Raw genomic sequence first — 15,103 nt, 5'->3', positions numbered from 1 at the left:
AACAGCTTGCCAGTTGTGGCTTGTTCTGTTTCTGATAATGTTTACTCAATCAAATGATGCTGTAGCACTCCTGGATAGATGTGTTGCCCAGTCGAGCGGGGCATATGTTGTTATTTCCAAATTGACACTGATTTGGAAATAAACAAATTGTATGTGTATGTGTGTGTGTGTATGTGTGTGTGTGTGTGTATGTAATTTTGTATAAGATATTCAGAAAAAACTGGAGAAAGATGATATGTTATTTAATATTTGGGTAGGTAATATACAATAATATTTTTATCTGCGATTTAATAGTCAACCTTGTTTTATATAGAGATTTTGTTTTCCTGTTTATTACTCTTCAACTTTTATTTGATCCCAAACCTGTGCTCCAACAAATGCTGCAATCATCAGCAGAATGCCTTGTCCTCCTTCTTGGTGTTCTTTTTTAATACGCCATAATTCTGAAAGGATATTTCTGTGGTAGTGTATCTTTTTAAAGCATTTTTTTTTTCTATTTTTCAACTCTGTAGCTATCCCTCCAAGGTTGACTATGAAACAGCTTGTTACATATCTTATTAAAAAATCTTTCTCTACGGCCACCCAGCCAGTGGAGGGGTGTCACAGTTTACCCACTTCGGTTGGTTGAGGAGCTGTGGTCAGGGGGTATCTATTTATGAACTATCCTCATGGCCTTAATAAGACAGAGCCAGCTAGTGCTTAGCCGTGAATCTTCTGGAGTCAGACTGCCATGGCTCAGGTCTTGGTCCATCACTTAATTGCTCTTGGACATTGAGAAGCTCCTTAGCCTTCCTGTGTCTCTATTTTCTTCCATTACATGAGGTTGATAACAGCACCTACCTCATAGTGTTATTGTGATTATGTATATGAAAATGAGAGGATGGTGCCTGGAACATGTTAACCTCTCAATACATGTTTGCTCTCATTAAAACTAAAGAATTTCCCTCCCCCCCCCCCCCAAGGAGTAGTTTATACCCTGAGCAATCTTCTCTCAGTCATTTTTTCCCATTAAATTCCTAACATAAAATGTAGATGGCACCTCCTGTCATCCTATCTTCTTCAATACCTTCCTAAGCATGTTTATGTCTATAAACCTTGTTCTTTTAAAGATCCATGCTCTGAGGAAACATGGATACATGTTATACATGAGTACTTTGAAAAGGAATATTATCGGGGAGACTGAGACTGAGAAGGACTATACCCTAATAAAACTCATCTGTTTAAGTTAACATGAAAAAAAATGCATGAAACATTTTTATCTTCATTTTATCCTTCTAATTAGTTTTTTTTGTTGTTGTTTACTTGACCACAAATACTTCTTTTTTGTTTGTTTGTTTCTAGGAACTCTCTTCTCACAAGAAACAAGGGCCCGGATTACTCAGCAAGATGGGGCAGACAGTCAGAGCTGTTGCACTGTCAATGAGAGGAGTCAAAAGCCGCCCACAGCAGTTCATGGAAATGAATGACTTTATTGAAATGTTTAGCCAGAAAATAAATTTGATAGATAAAATATCTCAGAGAATTTACAAGGAAGAAAGGGGTATGTAGACTCACCGAAATGTGATTTTAAAGTAGTTTTATTTCTGATGGATCTTCACATTTGCTAGTGTAGTAAGACCTTAAGTTAACCTTTTTTTTTTTGGCAGGGGTGGCATTCTTTCTTAGGATTTCTATCTCTCCACTTACACTGCCCATCTGTTCTTGCATGTCGTCTACTTTGTCTATTAGTGTGCTTAGCATATTAGTCACAGTTGCTTTAAATTCCTGGTCTGACCATTCCAGCATTCCTGCCATGACTGGTTCTGAGACTTGCCCTGTCCCTTTAGATTGTGTTTTTTGCCAATTCTTTCTTGATAGCCAGACACATGTACTGGGTAAAAGGAATTGTGTAAATAGGTCTTTAGTAATGTGGTGGTAAGGTGTGTGGACTGTGAACTTCACAAAAGTTTCTCGGCAACTCACCCCTGTCTCCTGCCCCTCCGATGGGACAGGATGGCCAGAGTGGGGCCGGATTTGGATATTTCCTTTCTCCATGTCAGTTAGGCTCTGCTAGCACCTCGACGGATTAGGCTGTGGCTGACAGGTTTCCCTCTAGTAAGAAGAACGGAGTGCTCCGGTTATTTCAGAATGATTCATTTTCCCTTCCCCTGCTGTGGGAACCTAGTCAAGCCCCTGGGGGTAAATCTCACAATCTTGCTGGGGTTCCCATGAGTGGGTCCCCCTGGAGTTTTTACCTTGTAGATGTGTCTACCCCGAACCTTCAGCAGGTTATCAATCACAGCTTCAGTCTCCCTAGCCCAGCACTGGTCGCAGACGTGGCTTCTGCCCTTGAGTCTGTGCTCCAGTAAAGGCACAGTTCCTTGTATTTGCCTGTCTGTCTTTCCAGTCTTGGGGGCAGTGGTTTGTCCTGTGACCTCCTCTCTCTTACAGTTCCAAGAAAAGCCGTTGATTTTTCAGTCTGTTCAGCATTTTCCTTGCTGTTGGGACTGAGTGGTGACTTCCAAACTCATGTGAAAGACTACTTAACATTAAGTTAGAATTTTAGCTTAAAAATGTGGTTTATGCCCAGATGTATTGTGAAAATTTCTGATTCTTAATGATTCTGAAGGTAGCCATGTCCAGTCCCCATTTGTTCTAATTGATCAATACCCATTCTTTTTCCCATTTATAAATAATAGTGGTAAAGTAAGCTCTGAGCTGAAGATGTTGGACATAGTTGCACTAAGTTGGTCTCAAATGTTCAACATGGACCATAGCTTAAAAATTAAAGAAGTGACGTTTCAGGAAATAGGGTTTCCACATTTTCTAGTGACTTTAGGGGAAACAAGTATTCGATGTTAGGCCTGTCCAAGCATGACAGAGAGATTTATATATTGGAAAATAGGTCTCTTTTCTTATGTTTCTAGCACTGTTTTCTTTTTAATTTCTTTCCTTTTTTTTTTTTCAGTTTACAAGTTCAACTTTTTTCCATGATAGCTTTTTTCTAATTCCATGATGAATTTTTGCTAGTTTTCTGATTACATTTATCTATATTAAACATAGATGGCCAAGTCAGAAAATGTATTTCCTGATATAAATTGGTTTTAGAAATGAACTCCTTACAGTCTGTATATTGATGGCTTATTTTGTTGTTGTTGTTGTTTCTCATTAAACTGTAAGTTCAATCAGGACAAAAAACAGAAAAGTTTTGCTGTATTTCTAGTATCTATATAGCACCTAACACATAGCAGGTGCTCAATTAAAATCTTTTCAGTGACCTAAAAATAAATTAATATGAATTTTGACTGTAGGAAAATTGCTTATAAAGAATCAATTAGTTATGTAAAGAGGTATAGAAAAAATTGTTACAGCCAAATGTGCATTGCTTTTTATTTTTTATGCATTGACACTTAGAGGTCATTGTTGTGACTGAACATAGTTTAATAGTTTGTTTTAAGCCTTCTTGGTCTGATCTTGTATTTACTATTTGTCTTTTTTTTTTTTTTAAATCTCAAGAAGCTAATTGTTTTAACTAGGTTCTGTGATTCCAATTCTGTTAAGTAGATTTTTGATGCATAGTTAAGTGGGATAGCAATTCAGAGAGGCTCCTGGAAACCCTTGGTACTTTTTAAAAAAATATTAATATGCTTTATATTTGCTTGTGCAAAAGAACAGGTTAAGTCTTTGATATACTGTCATGTTTGTGAAATGCTCAGAAAGCAAACTTGATTTTGTGATAGACTTTGTAAATAAATTTGAGCTCTCATTTCCATTCAGTGAATGCCATTGACATAAACTTGTAGGATCTTTTTTTTCTTTTTTTATTTTTAGAATGTAAAGCCCACTATCTAAGCTGTATAGGTATTTTATTCATATTGAAATCAAAGAATTTGATTATCATAACTAGTAGGTTCTTTTATATTTTTAGTCATTTTTTTCTTTGATTTTGTCTTGGGGGGTGGGGGTGGTTCCCGGTTTATTTGGCAAGTTTATGTTGAGCACATGTGCTGCTTTTCTGTGCTGGAGATTAGAGAAGGAATAAGATGGTGCCTGTCCTCGAGCTCTTAGCCTGGTGAGGGGAACATATTAACAGACAAACTACAGTGCACCTCATTAAGTGTTTGCATACAAGTATGATTTGAGTGCTGTGCTGTGTAAGCACCATTTAGAATTTTTGGGAAGCTCTATTTTTTGTTATTGATAAAAATAAATATTGTGCAGGTTAAATGGCACACATCGAAATATACAAAAATTGAGAAAGGAAATAAAGGAGAACATTTTCTTTTCTAGAAATAATAGTTTAGTATGGCCATTTATTTAAAATATAAGATTAGGAGGGTACAATTTAGAAGGACTGTAGTGGTTATTAAATTTATTACCTTCATTAGGCGACAACTAATAGTTCCATAGTTTTTATTTTTTTAATATTTTTTTCAACTTAGTCATACAAACTTTTGAAATTTTAATAGTTTAATTTAGAGCAATATGACATTATAACTTACCCTGCTGAGCAGTAAGATGATTAAATATAGAGAATTTAATTTTATTCATGTAAACATTAGACAAAAAAACGCTCACTGTGTATACATTCTCTACCATAAAAAAAACCAAGTATCTATTTTTGAAAGTTGATAATATGAATGCAAAAATGTTCAGATTTTAAAATGAAATCCAATTTTTGAGTAAATGGCCTACATTGACTAGTCTTTTGTTATTCATTTATTCTTACACTGATGTGAAAATATTTATTGAACACATTATGATTCAGCCTTTTAGATTAAAAAAAATAAGCCTCAGTTCCTGTTTTAAGGAGCATATGGCCTAGGAGTATGTCAGTTATGCTAGCAATCATAAAAGAGTGGGATAGTAGAAGTATAAAATTATAATAGGCTTTAACAGAAGTACAAAATTATGATAGGCTCATTGAGGACAAAGCATCTAAAAATCGTTTGGAACAGAATCAGAAGAGATTTATTTACACTATTATTTAAAGGATTAGAAATTTTTTCGATGTTAGAAATGATAGAGGATAAGGCAGAGGGATATGTGCAATGTTTGAGTTAGATATTAATGAATGAGCAATTATTTTGGCTTAAATTAAAATATCTTTGGAAGAGACTCTCAAGAGTTAGATCTGGAGAGGCAAGGTAGAGACTGACCATAAAAGACTTTCTAATAAAGTTACAAAGCTTCAATGTTTATGTATTGTGATGAAAATGGAAAGAGGGAGAATAGTTAAAAGTCCTTTGCAGTAGTGTATGTTAGAGATACTGAGGGTATATACACAGGTAGGTAGGTAGATAGGTAGGTAGATAAATAAATGTATGGATGAATGAGGGGAGAGAGGGAAGGAGAGAAAGGATAGTAAAGATTAAGAAATATTGGAATTGACAATTGACTGGCTCTGAATCTAGGACATACCCCAGACTTTATTCTTAGATTATTGGAAGCAATTACCATTACCTAGGATAAGTCATCAGGAGAAGGGGAGGACCTGTGTGACACTCAGCTGTAGTATGTTTGGTAGGTAGAAGTCCATGATAGACATGTTGATCATAATAATTTATTTTCCAAGCCGGGACACTTTTGAGAATGAAAGAAGTTGCTATTATTGATTACACCTGGACAGTAGTCATTCAAGGACTAACCTGAGCAGACTGGGATGACTGGTTAATTTAATGAGAGGCGATATCTAATTTCTTATGGTCGTGTATAAGAACATGTGCAGAACAATGAGAAATATGTTTCATTCTGTCTATAAACAGGGATTTTAAAAACATCTATAAATTACTTATTTTTTTAAGACTATTTTGATGAAATGAAAGAATATGGCCCAATTCATATTCTGTGGTCAGCGTCAGAAGAAGATCTGGCCGATACTCTGAGTGGTGTTGCCAGCTGCATAGACTCCTGCTGTAAGGCCACTGAAAAACGGATGTCTGGACTCTCAGAGGCCCTGCTTCCTGTCGTCCATGAGTACGTGCTGTATAGTGAAATACTGATGGTAAGAACACCTAATTGCACTTTTAATTTAGTCCCTGACCTGATTAATAAGCTTCATAAATTCAGTGTTCTATTTGTTTTTCACCACTCTCCTCCTATCTTAGCAGGATGCTTTGCATGTAGATGCTCAATGAATGTTTGTTCACTGCACCAATGAACTGAAGAGCAGAAGAATACATTAATAAAAGACAGAAATATTCAACATTAACAACAGCACTTTATAAGATCATACATAGTTCCGAAGGATCCTCAGCCAAGACTTACATAGGAAATATGATTAGTTTTTCAACCTTTTAAAATTTTGCTTTAAAATTTTCGGCGCTTTTGAGATTTTGTGGAAGAGTTGCTTTCTGCTTCTAGGTAGTACATTTGATCCACCAATATATTTAGTATCATTGTGTAGAAAATCCTTGAGTAGGACCTTGCTGTTTGTTCTGCCTCTGGATGCTTCTAAAAAGAAATCCTTTGAATTAAAAAGGTTTTCTTTCACTATTTGAAAAGACTTTTATTCTTCTTATATCATAGTTTTGCCTTTAAACTCCCCAGTTCAAGTTAAAGTTTCCAGATATTTGGGGTTTAGCAATGCTATCTGCAAAGCTAATGTTCTTCATCCGGTGTTATCCTCTGCTCACAGGACCTTGCGCATTCAATCTGGTACCCTCAGGTTTCAGTGTTTCAGGGGGGCAGTGGGGAAGGACTCAGCTTACATTCAGATATACCCCATTTCATCTGCCATTTATAATTGGAGCCATGTCTGGTTTCAGTTTTCATGTACTCTTGATTTGGGAGGATTGTTTTTTTTTTTTTTAATTTTGTTTCTGTCTTGGTAAGAAAAGCTCTCTTAGCCTTTCAGCATAAGATCTGCTTCTTTTGTGTTTATCGTATTTAGGTTTTCCTTTCACAGTCATTACATACTTTGTGGATATTTCAGGTTTCCGCTGCTACCTGACTTTTTTGGGGTCCTCTACAAACACATGTTTCTCAAAGGTCTCTAATGCTTCACTGATGAGAAGTCTCCTCCTTATCCTCGTCAGTTTCTTTGGCTGTATTCCATAGTTTTACTTCATTATTGATTTCCTCTCTGTGTCGCTGTTCAAAAAGATCTGATTTGTATCATTAAAAATAGTATATTTTTTCCCTTATTAGATGTGTTTTCCTCTATATTATGTCAAGATGGGAAGTTATGCGATTTAAATCATGTATCATTAAAGATGTGGAAAAATTATAATAGCAGCTAGAAAGAATTATTTTTTAGGTCCTTATTTTATTGTTTCATTTTGTAGACTCCTAGGGTATAATCAGTAGCATTTATGTTACAGTTCCGGTTCTGTTTTATATTAGAATGTTTCCTTTAATGTGAGCTAAAATAATAAAAAGCATATGCCTCAACAAAATGATTACATTCTTATAATATTTACTAGTTGTCTTCTGAAGCAAACTCTTACCTAAAATATTTCTACCTGTATGAAGTATGGTAGTTCATATTTATGGAAACAGACCTTAAATAAATGGGACAAAATTGTAGTATGTGTCATTTGGGCTGGAGAAAGGAAGGGATTCCTGACATTAGTAGTAATTAAACATCGAAGTAAATATAAATGATTTTCTGATAATTAGTTAAATTTCTATTTATTTCTTTGAAAATGAGAGAAATGTTAATCTCTCTTGAATGTTTTGAGAGTGGTTCCACCAGCACAAAACTAGACTGGATAGTTTTCGGGATGCTTTTTATCCTTAAGGCTTCTCAGTTCTCACTCAGATACTAGAGAGCCATCTTATGCGGCCTCCATGTAACTAATTTGTGTCTAGGTTCTTCCCTTCCTCTGAAGACTTCCAAAAGACTTGTATCTCATTAAGGCCATTCGCTTGTATCTGTACTTCCACTCTCCCTGCTTAAATTGTGTGTTTACTCTGAGTTAGTTTTATTTTTTCCTTAGCCTGTTTAGGCTACTTGTGTTCATTATTACAATTTCATTATTTAGTTAATACTGTGAAAACCAGTGAAAGATGAATACAGATAAAAAGAGCCCTTGTCCATGAAGCCTAAGTAGAATATCTCAGGAAAAGTGAGTTGCCAAGGGAAAGACATTGTAAAAGAGTAGCGTACATTATAAAAGAGATGAATTCTGCGCTCTGGTTCCTTCGCAAGGGTATGTTAAGTTTAATGACACTGAAACTTAAAATCATGATTATTCAAGAAAACAAGATGGAACTCCTATCAATCAGAGAAGAGACCATGATTTCTCATCAAAAGCTTGGCTAATTGATTAATACTTATCTATTTTAAGCTAAAGTAAAATCTTAAGATGTGAATGCACACTTAAATATTGATTCTCCACTGTACTTTACTGATCAACTGTACCTTTGGAGTCAGATATTGATTATACTTTCAGGTGTGTGACCCATGTGACCTCTTAACTGCAGTCGGATTATGCCATAGCATATATTTTTTCAGTGCTCCCACTGATTTTTTACTTGTTTTGTTCTTTTCTCTTTTTGAAATACTGTATATGCTTAGAGTACTCCATCAAAAGTTGTACATAAAACACTTAAACCAGTAAGATGTGCATTGGGAAAACTAACACTAAAGGATTAATGAAAAAAAATTAAATACTTGCTTTCAGTGTAGCTTTTAGAGATTAAAAAAAAAAATAAGTCATTATATCCCCAAATGAATGACAGCTTGGGTAAGAGATGCTATTTATATTTTGAAAAGTATATTTTTGTTATACAAAGATTATTAAATCCTCTTGTTTTAATACAAAGGGCGTTATGAAAAGAAGAGACCAAATACAAGCAGAACTGGATTCCAAAGTCGAAGCTTTGACCTATAAAAAGGCAGATGCTGATCTGGTAAGTTTTTAAGTTTCTCCATGTAATCATATAGAATTTTTAATATAAAAATTTTATTAGCAATGTGGAGCTTCTTACATGCTTGTTTTCAAGCATTCAACAAAGGATACTATAATTTCTCTCTCAAAATCTATTATACATTGGGTACCCGGTGAGTGTGCAAGCTTAACAATGATGCTTTTCTTCCCTTCTGTCTGTTACAATGAACAAAATAAGAGGTTAGGTTTTTTTTATTTTTATTTTTAATTAGTGTTTGAAGAAGGTATGACACCTGCACTGTTCTAGAAGGTTAGTAAGTACTCAGTATATGAATTCACTTTCTATCTAGTTTTATAAGATACTTATACAAAATAAGTTGGTGTTCCTATATGCTTTTTTTCTAGTTATTGTAAAAACCTTTGTTTTCAAGTTTAATCATTTTCTGAAAATACTTTTTTTTAATGGAAATTTTCAAACATAAAAATAGGTCCACTTATATAATAAATTCTCATATACCCATCACTGGGCTTCATTAATTCCCAACATTCTGCCCAACTTTTTCATCATTTTACTTATTTTTTGGCTGAAGTATTCTAAAGGGACACTCTTTTGTTCCAGATGTTATAATTCCAAACATAACATTATCACCCACAATATTTTAGTATTTATATTTTATTGCCTTTGCATATTTTCAGAGTAATACTATCAGATTTGAATTAAAATTCTCACTTTAAAATCGAGGCAAAGGCTTGGAAGGGGGAGTGAGTTGGCCAATTTTATATCGTTCGTGAAACAGAAGTAGGATTGGGGGGAAGACATCACTGGCCCCCTTCAGACCATGCTCTCTCTCAGACAGCAAGTATAAAATGGGAAAAATTGCTTATTACTTTGGTTAATTTCTGTTGAGTATGAAAGAGACTTTCTTAATCCTTTTTTGTTTAATTTAAGGATTTAGATTAGTATTGAGTATAGTTATGACCGGTGAGGAGGGGAGTCACAGAAAGCACCCCCCTGTAGAACTGTAGAACTATAACCTCACTTGGGCACTTGGGACTCGGCCTGCCTCCTCCCTGCTTTTATTTTCTCCCTAGCTTTAATTGTTTTCTAACATAAGATATGATTTCCTTACTGGTTTTCTTTATATCATCCTTCTTTCTCTCCTTGTCTATAATCAAAGGACCTTAAAGGAAGGAAATTTCTGTTTCCTAAAGTATCTCAGCCCCTAAAACAGTACTTGGTACATGGCAGCCACTCAGTAAATGTTTTGTGAATGAATGAATGAGTGAATGAATGAAAATGGCAGTGACTGCTGTGATTCATAAAAATACAGTGAAGTCGTAAAGCAAGAAGTCTACAAAATCAGACTTTGTGCAGAATATTGAGACTTCACTAAAAAGTGACTATGAATTATCCTCATCTTTCTTGACAGTATTTGTCTAACTCAAGTTCGTTTTCCTGAATGGACTATGGGTGGGGACTGAGCTGCTTTAGACAAAGTAGGAGAATTACAGACAATGCAGAAACAGTGTAACTAATGCTTGAGGAGAAAATCATCTTTGCTTTTACCACAAGATGAGAATAGAGGAAACTCAAGATTAACCTTTTGCTTTTGCTTTCAGTAAGTTGTGTGTGTGTGTGTGTGTGTGTGTGTGTGCGCGCGCGCGCGCGCGCGTGTGTGTGTATTTTTAATTTAAAAAGTCAACTGGAAAGAGCAAAAAAGGATGGGCATATATACAGAAGTTGTATCTTTTGAACTGTAGAATTTTTTTATTTGTTAAATAACTCTAAAGATATTGAAATTAGAGATTAGATGATGTTTTGCCCTTGACTAAATGCTAGAAAAAGTAAATTATTTTAAAGTTTCAAGAGAATAATAAAATGGCTTAAAAACCAAGCATCTGTTCAGAATGGCTTATATTCATATTTTAAATGGAAAGGAAGAGTAGTTGGGATTATTCCAACCACAAAAACACAGGAAAAAAATAGCTGGGGCCCAAATATGGCTAGGCTTTCCCAATTCAACTAAAAAAAAAAAAAAACCCACATTTTTCTTTCATTTGACTTGCAAATATTTTGTCTTTTGCTCTGTAAAAATTTCCTTGATAATCTTATTATAACCTAATGATCCATCTGTATTCACGATTCTGTTTTATCTGTGTCAAGTCCACTAGAAAGTATTTTTTACCTATTTAGTGGCTATGTTGTGATATTGGAGAAATTTAAAACTTCAATGATCTGCATTATATTCTGTAAGAAACTTTTAATTCTTTAAGATTTGAAACAGACACTTTGTTAACAGAGATATTGAAAGTATTTTTTTGTTTGTTTGTTTGTTTCCCATCCAGTCAGCTCTTTCCTAAAATGTATAGGGACTAATTTAATGATTTGTGAATGGTACCATTTACATTTTCAAGTGGTTTATTTGTTTATAGACCTCACTTTAAAATCCTTATATCTTATGACGGTATCTTTGGGAGAAACCTCCAACGGTTACTCTCAAAATGAACCTGCCATGACTGGTCACAAAAAAACGAAGGGAAGTTGCTTAGAAATATTCAGGATAGGGTCACCATGGAAACGTGCCCTTGCGAGGTCCTTCTAAGACACCATCCTTTGCAGTCTCCATGGCGACTCTGGCAGAGAACTGAATATAGCAATCTAGCCTGGTTGTTTACCATGGCAACTCCAGCAGGGCCACTCTGGAGACAACCCTGGGGCCATTTCTATGGAGACCCACTGGGGCTTCCTTCAGAGGCTCCATCAAAGTCACCTTTGGGTGGGATGCTATATGCAAACCCAGCAAAGCAACTCCTAACAGGTCATTGAAATGAAGCTTTCCCTAAAAGGACGAAACTAGGGTAGTTATAATTATTGGGTAGAAATATGGCAGTGATGTATGATGTAACATTCCAGAGATTGTGTTGGCATATCAGGTGACCTTTATGTGGACTTCGCGGCATGCATACGAGGCTCTGGTCTTTACCTTGCTTATAGCTTCGTATGTGCTCTAAATTGGCAATAATGGCATTATCATTACTTTTTCTCATCACACAAATGTTCCCACAAAAATTGTGTGTTTTACTGCATATTAAAATAATGTTTTAGAGTGAATTCCTTGGTTTATTACCTGGATAGTTATAAAGTAGCTGGTTCTTAGAGTTTGTGGTTTGTAGTTTTATCTCAAAATAATAAATTAATTGTTTCAAAATGACCTAAACTCAGTAGAGACTTACAGAATACTCATTGGAAGATCAGTTTAACTGTTCATTTGGAGTTTTGTCATTTAGGCTTTGGAATTAGATGAACCTAGGAGCAAATCCTAGCTCATTTGCTCAAATCCTAGGATGCATTTATTAGCTTCTTTTGGCCTCATTTTATCATGTGTAGTTTGGAGAAATTATTAGTACCTTTCTAATAGGCTTGTTTAAGGATTAAATGATACAATACAAGAAAATTATTTAGATCATTGGAAGCAGTCGGTAGTTGTTAGCTGCTGTTATTTAGATGACTTTCTAGAAGTAATATTTGAGATAGGCCCTGTAAAATGACCAAGGAATTGTTCCTCGAGGAACAAGGAGGATATTTCATGTAGAGTGAGTATGAAGAAAAGTAGCAGTAAAAGCTCAGAAAGCATGCTAACCTGAGAAAAGCAGGTTGATGTGTAGACAGCAAGGTATGGGGGAGGCGAGGGATGAGGCTGCAGTCACATGGGAGGGGACCCTTGTTACTGGTCAGGATGAGGAATGCGGACTTTATTCTTTGGACAGACTGGCTCCAGTGAGAGCCTGGACTGTGAAGAGGTGGCAGTAGAGGAGAGCAAATCTGAGAGACATGTAGGTGGAAGATGACTCCCCAGCGCTTGAAGAATGAGGGGCAGCTAATGTTTCAAGCTGTTAGTGATTCTTAACATTTCTAGCTTATACTATATAAAAGAGAGAAGAAGAAGAATTGGTTATGTGCGACTCTGTGTCATGATAAGATGACTTTTAATGTAGCGATATTCAACGAAACCTTTCAACAATATTGAATACCTCCCATGTGAAAGACACTATTCCAAGTGCCAGAGAGATAGTGGTCAGCAAGATAGGCCTACATTCTAGTGTACAGAGACAATAAGAAATAAAGAACTAGTTAAAATTTATAGACTATTGACATATATGGTAAGTGTGGAAAAGAGGGAGTATTAGGGAGCAATGCAGTTTAAAATATAGGGGTCAGGGAAGGTCTTACCAAGAAGATGATTAGGTAAGACCTGACAGAGGTGAGGTCTTGAACCACAAGAACACCTGGGAGAAGAGCATTTCAGGCAGAGGGAACAGTAAGTGCAAATTGCAAGTCTGCCCACACCTTCAGGACAAGCAACACCAGTGTTGCCGGAATGGAACGAGCAAGCCGAAGAGTTGTGAGAAACGAGGTCAGATCGCATAGGGCCTGATAAGGTTTGGTGTCAGTGAGATAGGAGGAGAATAATAACGCTGTCAGACTTAAGTTATGAAGCAATTACTGTGCTTGGAAAAGACAAAGATGATGTGTATGTGGCGTGCGCATGGGGTGGGAGAACGCGGGAGATGGAGACTAGCTCTAACAGTCCCGGTGAGACATTATAGTTTGAACCAGGGCGGGAGGGGTGTGAAGTGGTCAGATTCCGAGTATATGTTGAAAGTAGAGCTGTTCACTATTTGGTGGATTATGGATTGTGAGAGGACAAGATGGAGAGGGAAGGGTGATACTGAGGGTTTTGGGCTGAGCAACTGGAAGGTAAGAGTTTGCATTAACTGAGATGCAGAAGACTGGAAAGAACAGGTTCAATGGGCAAGATGAAGAAATCAGATTTGGACGTATAGAGCTGATGATGTGCCTATCAGATCCCCAAGTGGAGATGCTGAGGAGGGAGTTAAGTCTAAAAATCCATAAAAAAAATCCAGAGATCGGGAAGAGTTCCATCTGGAACTAGATATTTGGGAGTTTCTAGAAGATAGACAGTATTTAAAGAGATGAGATTTTGTTGAGGTCACTAAAGGAGGAGAAAAAAACAGGTCCCATGACTGATCCTTGTCATATTTGATGGCTGATGAGGAGAAGGAAAGGGACTTTATATAGCTTTGGCTGTTTGTAGATAACTGGACCAGTCAGATGAACTAAAAGATGTATTTATTAATTCATTCAACTTTTTAAAGCACTTCTTCATTTATGAGGCATTTCTGAAAACAGCTTGATACAGAATGATTAAGATAAGTGTAGATAATAAAATATTTTGAGAGAAACTGAGAGTTGTATTATGTGCTCCAATAAAGAAGGTATTCAGTGAAATAGATACTCTTCAGTCAAAGTAAAGGAATTTCTTACTGTGGAGATAAAGGTGTAACAATAAGTAGATTGTGAGGAAAACTCCGATATTTGGAGAAACTTGTGGTTTCTGCAGTTATAAGTTTTCAGAGTCAGAGCTTCTGTTTGAAAATGCTTATTCACTTCACCACTTAACTGTAAGATAAATAAGGTTCATCTGTGGTGCTAAATAATGCTGCATATCAATTTTATTTTTATTTTTATTTTTGAATGGATGATTTATAGTTTTCCACTCAAAGCAGCATTCGAATATAAATGAATATGAATACATCTGACATTTAGCAATATGTGCACAGAATCTGAGAGTTGGATCTAGATATAATGCCATAGCTGTTTAGCAGTGTATTTATGTGAGCAAAAAAAAAACGCATTTTCCTGAGATCATTATAGTCTGGATTTGCATGTAGCCACATTCAGTAGATATAAACAGATACCAAATTTATTCAAGCTAGTCCTTGCTCTGTGCGACTTGCTATTTTTGAACCAATATTTTACTCTTATCCTCAAATAGTGGTTATTAATCTTCGAGTGTTCTTGGTAGTGGACTAACTGGTGCAGATTGCAGCATCGCCTTCTCTCTAAGCTTTAAAGAAATAACATTGGCACCGCTTATTTTTGTGGTAGAGGGCAGAGGATGCCTCTACTCTTTCTCAGATATTTGTTGTCTTATCTCTCTCTCCTGACCTTTTTACAAATTTATTTATTCCTTTCTATATATACCTCATTCCCTAATATCTGTTTTGCTCTCTCTTCTTCTTTATCGTCTATTCGGGGTGGGCGAATGAGTGATGCTGTAACCGAGAAGTTCCTCGGCAGCCTCTCTTTCCAGAACAAGGTAGTTCCTAGGATTCCTCTCCCTCCAGACCTTCACTGGCAGGCCTCTTGCTCAGGGCGTCACTGGTTTGTGCAGTAGGAAAAATTATTCACATGCTCCTATTTATAT

At 35.9% G+C, this 15,103-nt stretch overlaps 1 protein-coding gene across 3 annotated transcripts in view; it reads left to right on the top strand.

Annotated features, from left to right (window-relative positions):
• The window catches only part of SNX7 (sorting nexin 7), a 70,629-nt gene that overhangs the window by 28,562 nt on the left and 26,964 nt on the right, over positions 1-15,103 (top strand). For all 3 annotated transcript variants that reach the window (XM_016127551.2, XM_036235156.1, XM_016127552.2), the window contains exons 5-7: positions 1,342-1,540; positions 5,784-5,983; positions 8,749-8,835. In XM_016127551.2, coding sequence (XP_015983037.2) covers positions 1,342-1,540; positions 5,784-5,983; positions 8,749-8,835 — 486 coding nt within the window. The remainder of the gene's footprint in view (positions 1-1,341; positions 1,541-5,783; positions 5,984-8,748; positions 8,836-15,103) is intronic.

Source organism: Rousettus aegyptiacus, unplaced genomic scaffold (assembly GCF_014176215.1).
Source record: "Rousettus aegyptiacus isolate mRouAeg1 unplaced genomic scaffold, mRouAeg1.p scaffold_m13_p_17, whole genome shotgun sequence".
In the NCBI taxonomy this organism is placed as follows: Eukaryota; Metazoa; Chordata; class Mammalia; order Chiroptera; family Pteropodidae; genus Rousettus; species Rousettus aegyptiacus.
Note: the sequence above shows the minus strand (reverse complement) of the source record. Positions and strands in the feature narration are given on the sequence as shown.